Genomic DNA, 23,837 nt, shown 5'->3' on the forward strand with positions numbered 1-23,837 from the left:
TATTCAGTCAACAAATACTTATTGAATATCTATGAAATGCTGGGCCCAGTTTTAGTGCTAGAGAAATAATCCTGATGAAAATAATGGACCTTCTTTTTTTTTTTTTTTTTTTTTTTGTCTTTTTCGTTTTTTATTGGTACCAGGGGTCGAACTCACGACTGCCTGCTTGCAAGGCAGGCGCCCATGCCGCTGAGCTAAACCCCCAGCCCCAATAATGGACCTTCTTACGCACATTATGGTTTAGTGGAAAAACAGATATTTCTGAGAGACATTGCTCACGTTAATGAAATAATTACAGTTTGTTATAAATATTTCAAAGGAAAATTACAAGCCAAATAGTAGTACAAATATGATGATACAATAAATAAAAGCAGAAGGCCTGCATACACATAGACTGTTATATGCAGATAAAAGAGAAATTGTCTAAAATGTTAAAAAATCTTTTCATTTACTAGGAGTGTTTGGAGCCCTCTTACCATCGCCCCTTCCCTCACAGTAAGCAGTAGATACACTGAGGAACAGGCCGGGAGGAGTGACACTGTCCTCTCTCACTGCACATTGCAGTTCATTCAGCTCAAGGCCGGCATGGGTCCTCCCACCCACCTGCCCTCCCTCCAAATGCACCAGTCCCATCGGTAGCTGCACAGATCAATGACTCCAGTTTCCCAAGCATGGTTTTCTCTGTGTCTGTTCTATTCTCAAGAAACAACCAGAAGCTCTGACTCTCTCCAAGCTGACTTTCTAGCTCCCCGTCCTGATGCTCAAAGATGTGTAGGACATGCTCCATCTTCTTGCAGCCAAGCCTCCCGTAGGTCCAGTAAGCAAGAAGTATCCCTGAGTGAACATCACCCCTCTCCCTTCCCTGCCTCTGTTCCATGCCTGTGCTCCGTACCTTCTCAAGCCATCCCAGGTGGCTTTCTCTTGTCTCTAAGTGATGAGTTCCTTAAGATGAAATCATCTGATTTTAGGTGTTGAAAGTCCTTTTTAAGAAAACATATAGTGGAAAGAAATTTTGCCTGGCACGGAGATGCATATCAGTAGCCCCAGCATTCAGGAGGGTGAGGCAGGGTAATTGTATTCAAAGCCAGCCTGAATTATGTGGTGAGACACTGTTTCAAAAAACAAACAAACAAACAAACAAAAACCAAAATCACCTCTAAAAAAAGAAACATTGACTATGAAAATAGTGGTTATATCTTTACAGAAAAAATAAAAGGTTGCTACCCTATGTTAGTCTTCCCATTAAAAAGATTTTTTTCGGGGGCTGGGGATTTAGCTCAGCGGCATAAACACCTGCCTTGCAAGCAGGCAGTTGTGAGTTCGATCCCTGGTACCGATAAAGACAAAAAAAAAAAAAAAAAAAAAAAGACTTTTTTCGGGGCTGGGGATTTAGCTCAGCGGCATAAGCACCTGCCTTGTAAGCAGGTGGACGTGAGTTCGATCCCTGGTACCGGTAAAAATGAAAAAGACAAAAAAAAAAAAAAAAACTTTTTTCTAAGTACTGGGCATTGAACCATTGGAACACTGAGCTACATCAACAGCCCTTTATAAAATTTTATTTTCAGACAACTCTCTTGGTAAGTAGCCCAGGTTGGGCTCAAACTTGCAATTCTCCTTCCTCAGGCTCCCAAGTAGCCACAACTGTAGATCTGTGCCACCGCACTCAGCTATGCTAATCTTCCAAACTCTGCAGTCAGGAAAGCATGGCCTCATATAGAGATCTTCTTCAGAGAGCCTGGCTTGACTCTATTTGGGAGAGGAAAATATCCTATAGGTAAGAGACTGTCCTAGTTCCAAGGCTCCAATCCTTAAAGATGATAAATCATCCTTTCTTGTGTGTGTGTTAAGACTTGCCCTTGGAGTTCTGGTTTCCTGTCTGGTTTCCTGTACTCTTCCAGCCATTGACTGGACAGATGTGGTCTAGCCACAGGATTGTGATCTCAGACTGCATGCCCCAGTGGAACAACCACATTAGAATGTGACATATGGTAGGTAAAGTATCACGTATGTCATGATGATAATATCATTTTGAAATATAAGAAAATGCTGCCTCCTTTGTTTCTGATAATGACCTGCATACTTCCGGGGGTTTCCAGTTGCCTCAGGGAAGTTTAAGATTTTTAAGGAAAGAATGCAAAGAAAAAAAAGAGGAAAAAGTTAATTCTCAGTTTCTAAATAGGATTTTAGGACTTTCCAGGTAATTTAAAAACCTAGGCTTAGTAAGAGAGAGAAAAGATATTCTAGATTTCTTTATGTCTCTTGCTGGTATATCCAGAGCCAACTTGATTTTGGAATTTTGCCCTAGGAAGTCCTGAGTAGACAGAAAGAGAGCGAGACAGAGACAGAGAGAAAAGCCTTCCTTGGCAGTCCTAGTGGACTATGTTAGAAAGAAGAGAAAGAGATAAAGGAGGCCAGCACTGGAGATGAAACTCATCTCCTTTTCCTGATTCTGCCCAAAGCAAGGAGGTTTGTTACAAAGGGGGGAAAGGGTGAGGGCTTCTTAAGACCTCATCTTGCAGGTTACTGGCACCATTTTAGGAGTGGCTGACAGCATGGTTATATAGGGAGAAGAGCAGCATATGATTTTTTGAGCTGCCCTCAGGATCAGTATGGAAAACACTGGACCGAGGAATTCCCACCTGCACTAAAGAAGAGCCCTAGAAAGTAGGCAACCTGAGAGCAGAAAACCTCTGTCCTTGTCAGCAGCAAAGCTGGGGGTGGGCATTCTACGAAATAGCCAGATGGAAGATGTGAGGTCTGGAGCGGCAGCCAGAACAGGGGTTGACTCATCGTGGAACACAAACAGGCCTTTCTAAGCTAGGGCAGATCGGACCACAGGTACCTTAGATACAACCTCAACAATACATGCACACAAAATTCCCAGGGATCACTGTCACTCTCAAAGATGCAACACAGAGCAGATCCAGGCTAGCCACCCACAACAAAAATCAGCAAGAAGGCAGATGACACTGCAAGGATCTGGGATTCCCATCTTCTTCCTGTCTCTACAGAGCCCATTAGCCACAAGTCCATCACAGACCCAGATATGATCTTGAAAAGATGAGAGAGAGAGAGAGAGAGAGAGAGAGAGAGAGAGAGAGAGAGAGAGAGATTAAATATATATGAGATTAGGTTTTTTAAAAACTTAAACAAATGGATATGACACATCCATTTAAATTGTTTCATCAGAATATTTCCTCTCTATTCAATGGTTAAAGGCTCAAGAAGGAAAAGAAAAACAATTTTAGAGAAATGAAGAGGCTATATCCTTGCACATCTATGAGCAGGGTGAAAAAAATCTGCAGCCCTCCACACATGATGAGTGTTGGCAGCCTTTCCCAGCCTCCTCCCCACTGCTAAATTGGGTACTGCTTGGGCTGCTTGGTTCTTCCCCTCCACCCACACACAACTGCACAGAAGAGCTTGGAGGGTCCAGATCAGATCTCTGGGAATTTGGATGCAAAATCAAGGGAACAGGAAGTGGATAGCAATGGCAAAAGCTACATAGGAAGATTTTAAGGAGAAAAGAATAAAAGACAAGCTTCTCCTGCAAGGGACTGTGGTGAGCAGGGACTACACATGGGTCCAGAGGAAGAAGGACAGAGCATAAAAGAGCATGTGATTCTGAAAAAAGGAAACAGGAGGTCCTGGTACTGTTGGATATTAGAAAAAAAAACAAGAAAGAAAATATTTTGATAAGAACTGCTCTGCATTACATACTTGGATCTCATTTATAGTCTCTGAGACTTGAGTAGAATTCCTATCAAGACTGCTTCTTTGAACCCACTGGGCACTGAACAACAGAGGTGTCTGCTTTGTCAGGCTCACAAACAACCAAGATCCTGCCTTTATCCAAGAAATATGTTAAAATAGACCAGGGATCCTCAACTGGTGGTGACCTTATCTCCCAGAGGACATTTGGCAATATGTACAGAATATTTCCACCATCACGATCAGATGTTGGAGTATCTAGTGAGTAGGGTCCCTGCCATGCACAGCATGGCCCCACCCATAAGGAAAGATCCTAGCCAACGTGTCAACAGTGCCATCCATCATCAAGAAACCTGGAGACTGAAAAATGGGAAAAGGGACAACTTCCTTGCAACATCTCTTGCCAGTAACAAGACAGAAGCGGTGTTTTTTATTTTAAACTTGTTTCCATATTGGTAACATTAAATCTTAAACAGTACCCCACACAAGTAGTAATCTCAGGAAACCCATAAAAATCAGTTTCCTAAAAAGCCTTACAGGTAGGAGAATTCTTGTGGAAGTCTAGACTCTATGGAAAAGAAAGAATTGAATCTAGAAGTTTCTAGAAATTTCATAAAAAGACCTTATTACTGTTTTTATTCTTAGTATGGAAATGTATAACTACACTTCACATAAAACAATGGTCATATTTATGACATGGTCACAATGAGCAGTCATGGCCACTCTCTACCTTTTGCTTGTTATTAGAAAAGTCCTCTGAATCTCTCTTTCCATCTCACTCCTCACACACTTTCACAGAAGTACAATGCTAGTAATTCTATTCCACTTTGATGCAGATTAAACATTCACTATGAAGGATTACCTGAGGCAGTGATTCCCCATCTTTTTGGCACTACAGGCTAGATTTGTGGGTTCTGGATTAGATTTTCTTTTTTTTTTTTTATCGGTACCAGGAATCGAACTCACGACTGCCTGCTTGCAAGGCAGGTGCTTATGCCGCTGAGCTAAATCCCCAGCCCCTGGATTAGATTTTCATCAAAGCATCCAACTTAAGTCCTTCACATGCACAGTTCGCAGTAGGTTTTGTGCTGTTGCTAAGCTGATAGGTAGTGATGATGCCAGCAAAGTGAAAAGTAGCTGTTCAATACTGAGATCTTAGAAGAAAAAAAAAAGTAGCTGTAAATACTATAAATGAAGCTTGGCTTTTTATTTATTTATTTGGTACCAGGAATTGAACTCAGGACCTCATGCTTACCAAGCAGGTGCTTATGCTACTGGGTTTAGCTTGGCTTTTTTACCTGATGCTCACTTCCTGCTGTGTGATCCTGTTCCTAACAGGTCATAGAATGGTGCCACATGTCTGTGGGTGGAGATGGGTAGGGTGGGGACCCCCGATTTGGGATAAAAGTGCTGCAGAAAGGTGGTTTATTTGATCCTCCATCCTAGTACTATATTCAGTGCCTTTGAGAATTTGATTCCAATTTCCCTGGCCTCAGCTTCAACCAACCCTGCTCAGATCCCGTTTCTACCAATCTACATGGTCAGGCCCAAGGTTCAATACTGAGGTTCTACCTTGCATAGTTTAAAACAAAAGCACAGGTGGCGGTGTGGCTGACTGTGGCCCTTCCCAGGGGAGAACCACCAGTGTCTCCTGAGATCCGCACCATGTTGGAACTTAGGACCCTTGGAAATCAAGCAACCAGCCTGCCTCCCTCCTAAGCAGTAGTGAACCTACCAGTGCACAGCCTAGAGTCAAACATCCCATTTCTCCTACCCTCCATTCCCTTGTCTCCCCATTAGCAAATGGGAACCAGAAATCTGAGCATCTCTTGGGAGGCTGACCATAGCAAATAAGGGGGATTTCCTTCTACCATCTCTTTGAAAGCAAATATTTTTATTACTGTCTTGTTTTATTCTGATTAAGGGTACTGCTCTATTCAATATTCTGGTTTGGTAAGTTCTATAATATTCTGTATTTCATTTTATTTTGATATATGTGATTGAAAGAAAAACTATTGTAAAGATCACGAAATATACTATGATACCTATTATTGTTATCCCGGTAACCTGCTGTGAAGTTCTGTACCAATTTCACTACATGGTCTCTTTCCTTTTTCCTTTCCTTTTCATCCATACCAGGGATCGAACTCACGACTGCCTGCTTGCAATGCAGGCGCTTATGCCGCTGAGCTAAATCCCCAGCCCCACTACATGGTCTCAGTTGGCTTTATTCTTTCTTGTTCTGTGGTATTTTACTGCTTTCAAAATAAAAAAATTTTTTTTTTAAAAAGCACAATAGGCTTGGGGATTTAGCTCAACAGGCATAAGTGCCTGCCTGGCAAGCATGAGGTCATGAGTTTGATTCTCAACACACACACACACACACACACACACACACACACACACACACACACACAATAAGCTAGAATTTTTACATTTTCTGTGGCCTTTTTGATTCAGTTATTTCAAATAGACAAACAGCTTACCAAAACTCCTATTTCTTATTGTGGCTATCTGTGTCTTTTCTCTGAAATTTAGTCTATTTATATGAAGTAAATACCAAAGTCTTTAGCACTGATATCATACAACTTATGAAAATAGTATCCTTATACATGCTATGAGGGATGAAGACTTCATTCTTTCTTTACACTCATGATCTCTTTTTTAGACTAAAGGCAAGAGGCACCTGTGGAACAGAGTGACCCACAGCTCTGGCTTGGGGAGGTCAGGTCACAAAACTTCCCTCCTGTTGGCCCTCAACTGTGAGAGCCAAGGGATTGGGCAGGCTTATTCCGAACCTCTATATATCTCTGTTGGGACATACCAATGACTTGGACGTCACATGCCAGAGGAAGACTGCCAATGGGTTTGGTCCTAGCACTGATGCCACCAAAAATAAATGTCTTCAGAGGCCTTCATCTTCCTTTTGTGGAGATCTGCTTTTTAGTAGCAGCAAATGGCAGAGTGGGCTATCACGTGATGATTCAAGACTATCATCCATTGGCTTATAAAAGGTTAATGATAGCACATAATGTGCGAAAGTCAAACTTGTAACAAAGAAGAGCAGGCCATTGGCTTCAGTTACTGACAAATGGTGGTGTGAAACAAACAGGCCTTTCACTTCTCTTTCATAACAAAAAGACAAGATTTCACAGTTGGGGAAACAAGATCAAGAAGTTTGGACTAATGATATTAACAGGAGTTCATTTACAGCCACAAGCTAATATGTGAATTTGGAGATTTGGTCATAATAACAAACACTGCAACATCTTGCAATTTTGAAATCAGTTTGCCCAGGTTCTACAACCCACAAAAATATTGGACATACTTAGATTTAAGCTACTACTAGACAACAGCACACAATCTATAAGCTTCTGCTCTTGAATCTCTCTGCTAAAGACGAGTTGTTTGTAACAGATATGACCTAGCTTGGGTTAAGGATTGCAAATCCCAGACTTTACCTCTGTCCCTTTCTTCTTCCTCACCTGACTTCGGAGACATTGCCTCTTCTCTGCACATAAGCTTTCACCAAAGCTGTTCACCAAACAAGCCTCAGCCAAGCTATTCGTGTGGTTTTTCTCTGGTTTCCCTTGTGATATTTGAATTCAGAATTTTGGCTCATTTGTTATCAGTTTCTCTGAACAGGCTACCTCATCCATTTGTTCATTCATTCATTTATCAAATAGTAGGTGCCTTCTTTGTCTTTCATGTTTCCTATACACTGGTAAAGCAAAGATAAAAACGTTAGCTGCATGGGCTGGGTATATAGCTCAGCAGCACAAGTGTCTGCCTGGCAAGCACAAGGTCATTTGATCCCTAGTACCCCAGTCTGGCTTTTGGGAATATCACACACAAGTAAACAAATAGCAATAGTAATTACATTATGAGCACATCAGTAAATTGCAGATATATATGAGGTGAACTTGGCCATTAAATGTGTTGATATATTTTCAGCTGAATTTGGCAATATTATTGAAAGAGAGTATGTATGTTGGCATGATAGGCAGAGTTCCCCTACTCCATGGATACTGACTCTTTTTCTTTTTCATGAAAGAACATAGATTTCCTTCAGACCTCAGATCTCAGGTAACCATGAGGGTTACTTATGGTTACCTAAGTAAAGAATGTCCATTCTCAGGCCAAGAGTATTACTGTTAGTTAGATCAAAACAGTTATATTCACAATGATTGTAAGACATAAAAAAATACCTGGTTCTTCTCTTAATGGACATTTGGTCATTCCCACCTTTTTGGCTACTGTGACTAATGCTATGAAGATGAATGTACCAATGTCTCTTTAAGACCTTGCTTTTCAATAAATTCCCAGAAGTGGAATTGTTGGATCATATGATAATTCCTTTTTTTTTTTTTTTTTTTTTTGCGATACCGGGGATCAAACTCAGCACCTCACACTTGCCAGGCAGACACTTATGCCACTGAGCTAAATCCTCGGCCCTTATATGATAATTCTATGCTTAATTTTTTTTTTTTTGGTAACAGTAAGATTTCTATTTTATGAAGACAATAGAGTATACTTATTTAAACCACTTCCTGGAAGTTTTCTATTGCTTGCAGCCCAAAGTCTCCTAGCTGCTAAGAGAGACTGGGGTGAGAATCTTGTTTAGGCAGCAGAAGGAGCATGTCAACATCAGCAAGCAGACACCTGGCACATGTACAGAACCACAGACAGCTCTGCAGGTGGGCACAGAAAATACAGGATTGTAGCAGTAAATCGGACTTCTTGGTTGAAACAACAGACCCCCTGGTTTAGTTGAAGCACAAGGTGAATGCTTTAAACATACTGAGTCACCAAGAATCCCTTTGGGAGTCACAGTCAAGTCAGAAAGATTTTCAACCAGGAAAACTACCTGGATCCCACACCTGGTCAATATGCACAGCACTGTGGTGGGCACAGGGCACAGTGTCCAGGCCTCCGCCTCTATTGCTGAGCCATCCTACTTTCAGCAGCAACGTCTTCTTCCTCACGGTTCTGTACACTAAGGCCTCCCGTGTCTTTGAAATCCTAGGAGAAACTGAGTCCTGTGTATACATCCCAGCTAGAAGGTAGAATTGGATCTTGAGAAAGCTGGACTCAATGACTTAAGGTTCAAGCAAATTTGGTAAGAAAAAATACAATGATTGGTTGGCAATGTCTGCCATGGGTATGAGAAAGGGAGATAGTAGAGGAGGAGTGTGTGACAAAGGGAGTGTTTATGTCTTCCTCAAATTCTTATGTTGAAACCTTAACCTGTCACATGGTTGCATTTCTAGATAGTGTGGTGAAGGAGCCAAGTTTAACTGAAGGTATAAGATGGGGAGCCCAGATGGATAGAATTAGTGTTTTTATGAGAAGAGACGCAGAGAGCTCCCACTCCCTGTGCATGTACACGCCCAGGAAAGGCCATTTGAGGACACAGTGAGAAGGCAGCCATCCGCAAGCCAGGAAAAGAGTCTCACCAGACACTAAATGAGCCAGCACCACGATCTTGGCCTTTCAGCTTCCAGAACTGTGAGAAATAAATGTGTATTGTTTGAGCCATCCAGCTTGGGGTATTTGTCACATCAGCTGCAAATGACTGATGCAGACTTGCAGTACATGGATCATAAGATTCCCTTCACTGCATGAGAACTTCCAGTTTGCAACATCTCCATTAAAGATTTTAAGCAGAAAAGTGATATAATCAGATTTTCAGTTTTTGAAAGACAGTAGTAGCAATGTGGGGAAAGGAATACATAGGAAGTTGAGAGGCTACATAAATGGTGTCCCAATATCTTAAGAGAGAGATGACAAGAAGCTGAATCAAGCAGTGTGAGTGGGAAAAGGAAGATGGATTTGAATAACACTAAGCAGATTTGTTTATTAAACACAAAAGGGAAGAAAGAAGGACAAAGTGAAAATTTCCTAGTTTCTGGCATGGGTATTTGGTTAACCAAAGGTAAAATTCATCCAATGTTTGGGGAGAAATGTCTACTTTTACAAAGCTTTATAGTCCTAATCCACAAGATACTTATTACCTGGAGACCTATCAACATTACAGAGGACAAATTTGGTATGCATTGCCTTAATCAAGGAATCAAAGTAACATCACTAGCAATGGCAAAAATGTTTACCACATGCTCCCTGATAAGATGCACTCAGAGGAACTCGGCATTTCTTATGCAGTACCCCCACCAAAAATGGGGAACATCTCTCTGTGCCCTTCTCATAGGCAAAGACAAAGGCATTCCTTTCTTCTCAAGACAAGTGAAAGTGCCCCCACAAGAGACCCCTCACAGCACTTAGGATGTGACACTTCTAAGAAATCTAAAGGAAAGAGATAGGGGCTGCTGCCTGAGGCAGAGGAAAGGGAGAGTAAGGATGAGAGTGCAGGACAGGCCTCGGGAAGAAGCTTCCATGACTTGGAGATGTCATTTAAAGAGCTCCATCCAAAGAGGGAGATGCTAGTGGACCTCATCAGGAGACCCCAAGCAGCAGCAGACCCCTAAGATGGGCCAATGTCGCTTCTTCTGCTGGGCCTGGTCCCCCCCCCCCCCCAGGAGTCAGCAATCTCTGTCAGGGGAGAAGGAATGAGCCCACAGAAAAGGCAAGGAGTCACATTCTTTCTACCTTTGCTCCTGTTGTTGACCTTCCAGCCTGGGGCGGGTCTGAATCAGACGAGAGCTTTAACTTTGAAAAGTGATGGTTTATTATTCTAAACTAGATACTCATATTATTGAAATGACAATTTTGGCATCTGAGAGTGTCTGAAAAAGTGGTTTAACATATATACAATTGGAAACAAAGGTAGAAGCAGTGTTGGAGGAGGAAATAATATTGTCTGATAGCTTATTGAGTCCTATTTATGTAATAAACTGGTTGCTGACAGAATGGCTGCTTCTTCCTCCAAGGAGCTGCCCTGCCCTTCTAACTTGGAGCCACTGTCCTGGAGTGCTTTTTGGTCCCGAGGATCTGCTTGTGTCTTTCTCTGTGCAAATAAAATTCTCCTGAGCTTCTCTTTTGGAGACAGTTTTCTGTTGATTTGGGGATAAATTCCTAATCAGCTTTTCACAGAAAAAACATCATAGAAGCTGCTCAGAAATTGTCCTAATCACCAGGATTGGCTGCCTCCCAGAGCTGGTCTCCCTCAGATTCTAATCACTGGGAAAACTGCCCAGTGGGAAATGGATTTTCCCAAGATGACAATGGGGTAAAGTGATTAGGAATGGAAACTGCGGTCAGACTGTGTCAGCTCAAATCCCAGATATTTTATTTGTGAACTTCTGACCTATTTATGACATTCTTTAATCTTCCTGTGCTCTGAGACATCACCTGTGAGATAAAAGTAACAATATCAAAATGTATGGGCCTACATGAAGAGTCTAGTATGGAGTAACCACAGTACTGTTATTAGTTCCTATGTTTTGAAGTGATTCCCTTGGACCTGAATTCTCGACTCTCAGTCCTCATTCTTGATTGATATTTCCTCCACGCTGAGTGTTGTTTCAAGGGGGGGAACTTTTGGTCAGCTCTATAATCAGCTCTTTTCTGGCTCTGCCCAAGTCTCCTTTCTCTTTTGTGTACTCAGGGGCATTCTTTATCCTACAACCATTGAATTATTCTCCTAGGGCACTGGGTAGATGTATTGTCAGCTTTCTATTGCTGTAACAAAATACCTGATATCCAGAATTTAAAGAGGGATAGGTTTATTTTGGCTCATGATTTCAGAGGTTTCAGTCCATGCTGGGTTCAAGGCAGAAGCATAATGGTGGAAGGGCAGGGCAGAAGAAAACTACTCAATTTATGGGATTCAGGAAGCAAAGAAAAGGGGAACAACCAGTGGGGAGAAAGCCAGGGACCAGATATAAGGTCACGTTAGTAATCTCCGATTAATCATCCCAGGAGTAGACTGGGAAATGACACCTGGATCTCCAACCTGCCACAAATACAGCTAGATGAATTTCCAGCTCCATACTCCCCCTTGACAACTGGAAATGTCAGCTCAAATGTGTGATAGCCAGGCTGAGTAATGGGATTCTGGCCTCAAGAGACTTTAGCTATATCCTTGCAGCCTGGAAATCATTGGGGCCATGGTCTAAGGTCCTCTACTGGGGGTGTCCTGACTAAATGGAACATGTCTTCTGGGTTCGTGACAAACAATCAGTCTTGCCCAGACAAATACAGAAATGAATGAAAGATGAAAGTGCACAATTGCCCAACTTTTCCAGTTCTCTTTCTACAGCCATTGTCTTATCAGTCTAAAATGACAAGACGCGTGCCCTGGGGGTGCAGTGGATATACTAACATAGTTCAAAAGGAAGGGAACTTTGGAACAACTGAAGTCCTACTGGCTTAAGGGCATCAATGTTCGTGCTCCAACATTCAGGCCTTAAATGTTGTCTTTTAGGAGTTGAACATATTTTAAAATATTAAAAAGCACTCAGATGAGATGAATGAGGAAATCAAGTCAGAGATCAACGAAATTTGTCTTCCTGCCCACAGTGTACCATACATAGTTCTGTCTCATAAGTGCACAGACTTATGAAAATGACTCACATTTAAATATTAAAAAGCCAACACATTTCTCTTTCTGAGACTCACCAGAAAAAAAGGATAATAAATAACTTGAGGCTAGGAGATACCCCCTTATCATGCCATGTTATAGGCTGCTGGATGCTTCAAAACTACACCACAACTATACCTTTAGTTTCAGCTGGAAGATACATTCTCAAGAAGCAATCTAATTTTCCTACATCGTCTACCACAAAGTAAGCTAATGCATGGGTGAAAATAAGTGAATGGGTTAAAAACTGGTGAAGAAAGAGGAAAAAACAAAGTAGTGAATGGTTGCTCTTCAGAATGGAGAAGGGCAAAGATAGGAGTGATAGCTTCTAAACACATTCATTAATAATTTGAGGAAGGAAGTGAAGTGCAAGTTTGTGTGTGATGCAATATTGTTCCAGTTACTAAACATCATGAAGAAATGAGAGGAACTTTAAATGAGCTTAAAATACAATACAAAGGCAATAAAGAGAATGAGATATAAAAGCATCTTATAATTGTAAAAATGTATAGACCTTATTAATCTACAAAACTACTAGCCAAATATTTTACATGAAGTAAACATTGATCCTACTAAAGGTTTCATCAGAGTAAATCAGCATCAGCTAACATATTTATGTCCTGAAATGTTTATTGAGAAATAGAGTAATGAGAAGTGAGTTCAGATGAATAAGAAATGGAATGTGGGGTTTTTAGTGAAACAGTGTGATAATTCTGAAATCCTCCATAGGAAGATCGCCTAGAAGGAAAAAAAGGTAGAGTGCCACTTTATGTAAATTTTTTTCATACTTTTAATAATTCAATAATAGAGTTATATACATAGGGTGCAGCTAAAATAAGGGAAATCGGAAGACTCTGGTACAGGAGCAAGCCTTTAAAAACTAGTTTTTAATGTCCAATTATGGATTTAGATGTTATTAAACTTTTATACCTTCATTTTAGTTTTTTGGATGAATATGATAATAAAGAAAATACATGCTCACTTGGAAAGCACATATGCTAAAACCAGAATGATAATGAAAAAATAAACACAAAGCAGAATTTTTAAAACAGGAAAATTTTGAGTCTACAGAATAAGCAAAGTTAAGTGAGCTAATATGGTTTCTACCCATTCATTTAGTACACTGAAGGAGTTGAAATATTGGAGGTAGAAAATTGAATGTAGAAGAAGAAATAAAATGAAGACATGAATTCATATAATACTGAGTAGAAAATTATCATTGCCACACAAAGTTCAGAAAAGAACCTGTCTTTGATAGAAAGAGGAGGCACTACTTGGCCAGGCAGGAGGGAGGCCACTTAACAGGTAGGCTGATGGGAAAACTGACTCAGTTCATTGCTCAGGTAGGCTGGGTCCAGTGCCAACCCTGAGAAATCTGAACTTTATTCTTTAGTCATTTCTAGCACTGTTAATGACCGGTAGCAATGGCTTGCTGACAAACGAATAAAGCTATTGACTTTTTTTTTTCTTTTTCGTTTTTATTGGTACCAGGGATCGAACTCATGACTGTCTGCTTGCAAGGCAGGCGCTTATGCCGCTGAGCTAAATCTCCAGCCCCTATTGACTTATTTTTTGAGCATGCAAATAAAAAGCTCCTATTTTTGCTTTAAGAAGATGAAGTGGTAGCTAGATGAAGGGGATGAGGAATCTATTTTTTTCCTGTTTTATTTTTATATTTTTTTGAGACAGAGTCTTGGTTAGTAGTACAACCTGGCATTGAATTCATTGCTGTAGCCCAGGCTGGTCTCAAATTTGTGGTGATTCTATTGCCTCAGCCTTCCCATGTGCTGGGATCATAGGCATGGGCCACCATACCTAGCAGGGTAGATCAGTTACAAAAGCTCTGATGAGAGCATAAAGCAACCTTTACCATTTACTGAGTTAATCCAATTAGATGCTTCACACATGCTCCCCCCACCCCTTCACACACACTGGGAATTGAACATAGGGCCTTCACACTGAGCTACATATGCAGCCTTTTTTTCTTTTTCTTTTTTTTTCTTTTTTTTTTTTTTTTAATTTTGGGACAGAGTGTTGCTGAGTTCCAAATTGCCCAGGGTGGCTTCAACATGTAATTCTCCTGCCTCAGTTTTCTAGAGTGCTGGGATTACAAAGGTGTGCCACCACACCAGGGTTATACACACATTCCTTCACTAATGAATGTTAAGGACCACCCTTCAAAGAAACAAACCAATATAGCATTGCTGGTTTATTGCTAAAGAAACACATTCAGAAAAGTTGAATAATTTACCCAAATGTCACACGTGTAAAAAGATAAAATCAGGCTCTATGCTTAAATGTAAAAAGGCATGCCCTTAAAAACAGCAAAAACAGAACTATGACAAGTTGATCCTTGTGATCAACAAGTGAGGATGATTTAACAAGGACAATGACAGTGAATGGAAAGGAGTGGGGAGAGAGAAAAGCGATTTCAGTAGAGTGAGAAGGATGTGGCAACGAAAAGAGAGTGTGGGGGCAAGGAATAAGAAAGAATCATTCTAGCTCCAGTAACAGCTTATGCACTTCAATTTGGAAAGGAAGGAGGTTTTGGACTTGTTTGAAATGACAGCAAACCATGCATATAAGTGGAGGGATGTTCCCTTTGTCCCAGATTCATAAAGATCATAGAGGGGAACGGGGGCAAACCATACACACGCAGAACTAGAATAGTTGCCCCTCAGCACCAGGCACATAGCAAACACAGGCCACTCTCCCGGCTGCTGTCTTTGTGCAAGTGGTTTCTCCTCCCTGGTACACTTCTGCTTCTTCCCACTTGTCTCCAGTTTACCCTTTCCCGGAAGAGTGCGTTTCCCCCAAAAGATCTCTTTGCTTCTCCCCATCTTCCTTCTTATCTCCCAGGACCTCTGCTCTTCCCTCTCTCTCCCACGGACTGAGCTGCTAGAGGGCTAGGTCTCTTCACCTTGGCCCTCGTGCTATTCTGTATCTGATCCTCAAAACAGTATTTGTTGACTGTGACTGACCGATTCCTGTTGTTGGCTTGGTAAAGAACCACCCTGCCCTATGAAGTCACACTTTCTTCCTTCTTAGGGCAGCACAGTTAACAACCTCAAGACCAGGAAATCATCTTCCTCATCACATACCAGGGTATTATTCATGCAGTTTACTCACTGTAAAGAGTCCCCTTGAGATAAAGCTAACAATTAGTTGAAGATTTACGAATTTCAAGAGCCAATCAACATTTTAACAAGCCGATTTACAGGGGTGTACAGAGGTTAACCCTTTGTAATTCCGAAATACACACTGGGTAGTAAATGCTTCAGAATTTTTGGGAGGGTCCCTGGGGACTGCATTCATGCTGCAAAGGGAATCTGGGGCCCACTTCCTAAGGACTTTTGCAAAGTAAGGGTTCTTCCTCAAGAATAAGGGTTTGTACATGTGGCGTTTCTGTGGAAGGAGCATGAGGGTACTGTTGGGGAGTCTCATATATCTCTTGGCTCTTTCTTTTGCATTAGGTAGTTTTGATGTCCATTACCTTGTGCCCAATTCTGTTTTCTTTCCAGGGGAGTTTCCCTAATTGGAAAAGGAGTCGCATTTTCCCGGAGCTTTAGGAGACTCGGGGATTGGTTCGTGGGGGAAGCCCAATTCCCACTGGATTTGGGGATCACAGGAGGACGAGGGTTTTCTCCCTGTAAAGGGGGGTTCACGACTGCTCCGAGCCACGATCAACGTGCACGATTGGTCAGCGCTACAGCCAGGGGTCGGTTTGAGGAGCGCGGCGGGGGCGGGGCGGTGACTGAGGAGCCCGGGTGGGGCGGGGGCGGGGCCGCGCGGGGCGGGGCCAGCGCGGCCGGGTGCGGGGGCGGGGCCAGGCGCGCCGCTTGCCCGGGCCTAGGCCGCCGCTGGGCTCCGCCTCGCCCGGCTACGCAGGCGGAGGGGCTGCGGCACGGGCCGGGCGGCACCATGGCGGCGGCGGCGACGCCTGCTGCTGCGGCTTCTTCCCAGGCGCCAGGGGCAGCTGCGACGGCAGAGCTTGAGGCTGGGGATGAGGATAGTTGCGAGGTCCGCGTGCTGCAGAGCCTGCGGGGCAAGATCTGTAAGCGGGGGCCGGGCTGAGGGGCTGCTGGCGGCGGCTGAGGGGCATCGCGCGCGGGGGTGGCGGCCTGAGAGAGCGCCGGGCCGCCGACGGGCGAGGCTGGAGGGGGTGTGTTGGGGGCGGTGTCGCCTCGACGGCCGGCGTGGGCCGGGGCTGCCCTCTGAGCCAGTGGGAGCGGGGGATTGGCCGGGGAAGGGGCCCGGCCGCCGGGAAGACTCGGACGCCGGAACGCTGGGCGCGGGTCGGGGGCGCGAGGAGCTTCCGGCCGCCCTCAGACGCAGGCCTCTGGGCGGCCGCAGCGCCGGGAGCCGCCGCGAGGTGGGGGCCGGGCCGTAATTAGGTGGAGGCGCGGCTGGAGTGGGGTGGCTGGCCTAGGGGAGGGGGCTGCCGAGCTCCGGGGAGAAGGTGAAACCGGCTCCCCGAGCTGGGGAAGAGGCCGCCCTGGGACGCGGTGGGTGCCGCTCGGCGCGTGGCGGGCGGGCGGGCGAGCGCGCGCGGAGGCCCGGGACGGGACACCTGTGCTCGCCCCTCCTCGCCGTGTCGGGGACTCGAATCGAGAGACGGCGTGACTGACAGGGACTTGGGACAGGATGTAGTGGCTTCCTGTGAGCAGGTCTCAAAACACAGTCATCCAATGCGCGCTTAGCACACTTAATTCCTTCCCTTCTCATGAATTTAATTGTTACGTTGGGGAGCGACCCACACTGGTTAACTAAATAGAAAATTTTGCTCAGAGGCTCTAAGCCTTACCGTAGACAAACAAGCTCGTTTAATTTGCTATTTGGACATGTACTTTTAAAAGCAATCCTTTGGCCTTCGATTGCCGTTTTTTCCACAGAAATTTATTTAAACGAAATGAAATGTTTTCTTTTTTCCTATTTGTAAGATAAACTAATAAAACTTTGCTGTTGTCAAAAAGTAACATTGCTTTCTTTATTCTTTATCATTGGATTGAAGATATACTTCATGACACATGTAAACAACCCTCAGTTGTGAGGGCTATTTCTTGTATAAAATTGCATTAAAATGGCTAACAATGCCCTTTCTTGAGCAGGATATAAAGATTTTTTCCCTAATTATGTTATTAATTGATTTTAAATTTCCATTTTCTTTTCGGGTTACTCCCTCTTTCAGTTACTTAGAATTTTATTAAACCCTAAGTGCATGCATACTACATTTTCTCACGTTTTAATTTCCTGAAATAGTTCTGGGGCCCTATAAGTGGTTACAATTCTTGAAACATGGAACAGATGTAGATCTTTTCCACACCTAAGTTTCCAAGATTAATTTTCTAAGGTATAAAATTATTTCAGATTTTAGATGGTCTTATGTGTAATATTTGCTTATATCTAATTTAATAATAGAAAAACTAAGTGGACCAAAATGCCCCTTTGAGACTGGGTTGTTCCATAGAACAGCATATGTATATCTTGAAATTTGAGATATATTTAAGGTTGGGCTGTTTCTAGAGGAATATAGTATCCTTATATATTCATTTACTTCATGGTAAAGAGCACTGAGAACAGTTTTGAAAGCGACATTACTGCATCCTGCGTGGCTTTGAAATTTTAAAAAAAAACATAACTTTTGTTTCTGTGGTTTAGAGCAGTCCCACTGCTCAGAATCCAAATGCTCATCCATTCGCTAGGAATGTTACTGCTTTAACCATGGTCAAAGTAATACATCAGTTATCTTAGTTTCTTGGTTTTTGCATTGCTCAGCTTCTTCCTTAGGGCATGGTGAGAGTGTTTCATAGGAAATATATCTCACTGCATTTATATACCTTTCTTTTATTTCTTTGCCCTCCTTTTAACTAGTGTACTACAAGTGATCGAGTTTGCCCTTTTCTGTTTCCCTGAAGCTGATGATGTAGGTTTTGTAGGGTGGGGCCTGAGGAGTGAAAGAGTCATTAAAAGATACTAAAGTCACAGAAATGGATGGATGATAGTGATTCCATTTATTAAGATATTTAGCAATTTGGAGAATCAGGTGTCTATGTCACATTTCCTTTTCACACTGAGAAGCTTTGGAAGAAAGCCTTACAGTGCCTACTGGCCTGGAGATGTACTGGCAGATTTGAAACTATTTATTGGGTGCCTCTAATCTGGAGTTAGAGATCCACAGGGTTGAAAATGAGCCAGAAAGAAATGTTCTTACTCCTGGACATAGATAGGACCCCTCAACTCTGAATTATGCTAGTAAAAAGTGAGGATGGATTGATATACATACCTTTAATGTACTGGAGAAATAAGAGGCTACATGCTTGTTTTGTTAATTTGTGACATACTAAATTGACAAATCAAAAATAATTTTATAGCCAAACCGTATGTGCTCAAAGTTTTTCTTTAGGGTACAGTTGAAACAGTCAACTGATGTTAGTAAATTCAGTGTTGCTGACAGTATTTTGTCTTACAGACTGATCTCCAATTTCTGGAGCTCTTTCTAGTGCCCTAAGAAAACATGGTAGTTCTGAATGGTCTACTTCTCTAAGTGTATTCCAGAAGCAAGCTTTGTTGTCAGTTATCCTAAGGTTGTCATTTGAACCCTTGATAGAGGAGGTTAGGGGTGTACTCCAAATTCCATCCTTTGGTGTGAACTGCTGTGCAAAGTAGCAGGAGTGTTGACATACCTGAACACATTTACATACCTGAACACATTTACATGCCCTTCCTTCCAAAATAACCCATACTCGTTAGGAAAAAAAGGGGGGAATTTGACATTCTTCATACATCTTAAGGCTTCATACTCTTTATTTTGTAACCTTTTTGGTTGCTATTTTTTGTTGAGTTTACACTTGCGCAGTTAATTCAAATTGTACAGATATTGCTGAAAGGTCCATACCACTTAGTAATGGACTTAACTATTTAAGGGATACCAGATTCATAACAGAGATAAGCTATGAAGGTTAGTGTGAACTTTTAGATGTATGGTACTGTGTGATATCTGTAGAATTATGTTATGTTTTAGAACTTACATAATATCCCTGATACTTTCAGACAAAGGAGGACTCTAAGGTGTTTGACAAAGTAGCAGGGATCTGTGTGGGTATGGCTGAGGATAGAAGTCTGGTGAAGTTATTTACATGGGACTGAATTGTCACTTAATTTCCAGTTTTGTTAATCTCTATGTTCCTTCATATTCTCATGTATAAAATGGGGATAGTGAAAATATGTATCTCATGGTATTGCTGAGAATCACATTACCCCCATGCCCCAAATGGGTCCGTTGTGAATCATCTCTTAAGGAGTAAAGTAGGAGATAAAAACTCATTATCTGATATTGTTTGACATGTTCTTGCATTTCCTGATGTACAAAGCTGATTAAAATGAAAAGACCAGTATTCTGTTTATACATTGTTAATTAATAATCACATGACTTTAGGCCCATTTACCTTTGAGCTTATCTCCTTTTATCTTTAGAATGGCAATAATACCTCAGCACTAACCATTTGTATATATTGTTTCCTCTGCCAGAGATTGTCTTTCCCCATTCCCTCCCCCATATTTTTATCAAGGAATTTCCACTCATCTTTCAGAAACTTGCTTCATGTGATCCTGTGCTCAAAACTTGCTTTAGTGCCCCCACCCCCATCTCTGGCCAGAGAGTGTTAGATTTTCCTGCTGCTGGGGAATCACAATTCCTTGCTTATTTCCTTATTATAACACATTTCATAGAAATCATTTGTTTATTTCCCCAGTAATATTGTGAGCTCTTCCAGAGTAGGAATCATTCTTGTTACTTATTTTTTTAATTGATTAGAACAGAATAGACTTTTAGAAAATGCCCTACCTTACAGAGTTATCCTAGGATAGTTTCAGAGTAAATTATATAGCAGAACAAACTAAAAGATGTTAGAATTACTAAGAGAAACTACATGAGTCTCTCAGGAAGTTGATCTCTTTCAAAATCATAGTGCCTACTAAGTTTAGATTTGAACTGATGCCAGTGTTCCTTCATTAAGAGAAGGATTAAATTTTTAAAAATGCTCTAATGACTTATGGTATTTGAATATTGTTACCTGACTGTATTCATAAATATTGTTAATAATTAGTCCTGAAACCTGGAAAACAAAATGTAATCATCTTTACCCATTAAGTGTTTCTATTTGGCATGGCAGGTTTGACTTATTTTGATAATAAAATATAAAACATTGTATTGACTACCCAGTGGAGCTGAGAGGAAGAGATTAAAAAGGGCTTATTCATGCTTGGAATCCATTATTGTCAGATGTTTGAAATGAGATGAACAGTTTTAAATTAATAGAGGGAGAGATCAAGAAGGGTTTGTTCATTCTACTAATTCATTATTGTCAGAAACTTGAAATGAGATGATGAGTTATTAAGAATGGAAGAAGAGTCCATCTTTGAGATAGAAACTGGAGAGAAAAGGGTTCTTTGTAAAAGTTCATAGAACAGTCTAGTAATCACTTGCTCTGCAGAAGGCAGGAGGTAAACCTCAATGAGTTCATAGTTTGTTTGTTTGGTTATTTTTAACTAAGAACTCTCAATTGACTTAGGGACTAATGTAACTGGAATAAAACTATTATTTTATCCGTTAACCATAGATGCCAATCCTATTTTCTTGTTAATGTGCTTAATGAAATGATTTGACAGTACTGTCAGATTTTGTGTTTTATCTGCTAATGAAGTTTTATGCTTTTTTGAGAGCTACAAAGTTTCATTGTGTAGTATATATAGAAAATTATTTATGATGTATCTTTAGCTTTGTATACTTTTTTATTTTTAAGTTTTTTAATATATCTTTTTGATACATAATTGCATTCATCTTGGGGAATTGGTACAGATACGTATGACATCTTGATCCATATGTCATTTTAGTCATCAAAAATTCCTAGCTAAAATAGTCACATCTTTCAAGATTGTATCAATAGATGTACAAACACCGGTGGTCTATAGTTGGTAAATTTGTGAGCTTGATTCTAAGCGCTGTTAATGACTTCCAGCAAATTCTTCCTTGTAAAAGAGTGCTTTAGACGTGGTCTTTAAATATACCTTCTAGCATTTTGATTATTGCTTTGTAACATGGATCATTTGCTTTAAGACAATACTTTTGACATTATTTATTGTGTCACCACTACATAATCCATACCTGTTAAGGCACCCCCGACAGTGAAGTAGCTCTAAACTGTGAGTGGGATGAAAAAAGGTCTTACTGTTTTGTACTGTAGGCTATACTAAATGATAGTTGTTTAATTCTTTATATTTTTAGAGAATCACAAGCATGTAGAGCTGGAAGGTAAGGAACATACCTTGTTCCTCATTTTATACCTGAAGATTCGGACACGCGGAGATCCTGGTGTCACACAGTTAGTTGCCTGTTAGGCACTTGTTCACTGCTATCAGAGTTCTTTCTAGAATGCTGCATGGGATTACTATTACTATAAGTGTTGCAAATGTTCTATATTTAATATATGAAGATCACTTAGTACTTACCTAGTGATCTACTGGGTGGTAATAAGATTGTTACTGTGCTTTCTACCCATGCTCATCTGTTCCTTCTTAAGAGCTTTGTGAAGCTTCCTCAATGGTGGACAAAGGGAATTAGCTTTCTTGTAATGTTTTAGTTTTCTGCAGAGGGTATGTTTGTGTATTGGTTATGTTATTTAAAATGACTATATAAATGATTGTTTTCTTTGTGTGTGTATATGTGTGATATTAGGTATTGAGCCCATGGCCTTCACACTGAACTAAATTCTTACCCCTTTAAAATAAAGGTTTTGAAATAGGCTCTCATTCAGTGATTAAGTTGCCCAGGCTGAGCTCAAACTTGTGATCCTCCTGTGTCAGCCTCCTGATGTGCTGGGAATACAGATGTGACACCATACTTGGCTGTGTCAGTGAATTTGATTGATACAGGATAAGTTTTAAGTTATGAGTTGCTCTTACTGTAATTTTGAAGACTATCCTGTCAGCCAAAAGGGAAGATAATCAGATATTAGGTTTAGTAATATTTTGGGTGCCTACAGAAATAACATCAACTTTCTGTTTTTTGGTAACTTTTTGTTTTGCTATAACTTCAGACTTAAAATTTGTAAGAAAAATACAGTGAATGCCCATATGCTTTGCCTGTTTGATCAGTTGTATATGTTTAAAAAACTGATTTTTCAAAAAGTGAATCCTTTGTCTTAAAGGAAGGTGGTAAACCAATCTTGATTAATTTTGATCCTTTAAAATGTAGCATTTGTGTGTGTGGTGGAGACCTTTTAATTGTTAATTTGGCTACTTTTACCAACTTTTATTTATATCGCATTGTATCAGAACAACAGGTATGGCTCATGCCTGTAATCCCAGCACTCTGGGAGGCTGAAGCAGGAGGATTATGAATATGAGGTCAGTCTGGGCTACACAGTCAGTTTGAGGCCAGAGTGACACATACATAGTAAGACCCTGTCATTCAAACAATAACATTTCATTAATAGATACAAGGGGGGTGAATTAATGTTTATTGAATATTTACTGGTTTCCAACTGTTACATTGAAATCCTTTACAAATTCTTCACTTAATGTATTTTTATGAAAAAATTGTTACTTTACAGAGGGAGGTAGAAAGCTTATTTACTCAAGATCTAAGAGTACAAAGCCAGGTTTTCATAAGGTCTCTATGTTACCAAAATCCGTGTCCCTATCTCTACCAGTTTGCCTGTCCATTAGCGTATTAGGAGAAATCAGTAAGTACATTTTTGTTGTCAAGAAGTTAATAATTCTGGGAAGCTGAAGCAAGAGGATTAGGATTTCAAGCCTAGCCTGGGCAGTTTAGCAAGTTAGTGAGACCTTGTTTCAAGAAATAAAAGGACAAATTAGCCTAGTGCAAAAGCTCTGAGTTCAGTCCCTAGTACTGGCTGGTACAGGAGTGTTCCTAATTGCTTTTTTTTTTTTCTCCCCTTCTTTGGAAACAAGGTCTTGCTATGTTTTTGTTTTGTATTTTTACCGGTACCAGGGATCGAACTCATGACTGCCTGCTTGCAAGGCAGGTGCTTATGCCGCTGAGCTAAATCCCCAGCCCCAAGGTCTTGCTATGGACCCTAGGTGCGCCTTGAACTCTTTTTTTGTTTTGTTTTGTTTTGTTTTGTTTTTGTCTTTTTTGTTTTTATCGGTACCAGGGATCGAACTACCTTGAACTCTTGACAATCCTGAGTGATAGGGTTGCAGGTATATTTCTTATACATTGATTGTGGCCTATTATAGTCAATAATTAGAATATTCAAATCCACTATTAATCACTGTTTTGGAGAGTAACAAAAAAGAAAGGTCGTTCTCTGTTTTCTTGACTTGCATGGGATCCTCAGTGCTTTTAAATGGTTCTCCTAGAAAACACATACAAACACATGTATACCTGCCTTTATGTCTCGGTGCCACTTTTTTTTTTTTTTTTTTTTTTAAAGCACTAGGTCAGGCTAAGTCCTATTTTGGCTTCCTATGTGCCATTACCAGAAACAGAAATCATCTCTTATATGTGGCCCAGGCACATGGCCCTGAACACTGCCAACATCTGGCTTTGGGTCTAACTTATGTT

The 23,837-nt window shown here is 41.1% G+C and overlaps 1 protein-coding gene across 2 annotated transcripts in view; it reads left to right on the plus strand.

The window, feature by feature from the left end:
- The first annotated feature begins 16,081 nt into the window (after nt 1-16,081).
- Rasa2 (RAS p21 protein activator 2) overlaps nt 16,082-23,837 on the plus strand; it is a 140,108-nt gene continuing 132,352 nt past the window's right edge. For both annotated transcript variants that reach the window (XM_005006716.4, XM_003476522.5), the window contains exon 1: nt 16,082-16,304. In XM_005006716.4, the coding sequence (XP_005006773.1) occupies nt 16,172-16,304 (133 nt within the window). In that variant the 5' untranslated portion in view covers nt 16,082-16,171. The remainder of the gene's footprint in view (nt 16,305-23,837) is intronic.

This window comes from Cavia porcellus, unplaced genomic scaffold (genome assembly GCF_034190915.1).
Source record: "Cavia porcellus strain 051 isolate PalLab524CR breed Dunkin Hartley unplaced genomic scaffold, mCavPor4.1 scaffold_5, whole genome shotgun sequence".
Classification (NCBI taxonomy): Eukaryota; Metazoa; Chordata; class Mammalia; order Rodentia; family Caviidae; genus Cavia; species Cavia porcellus.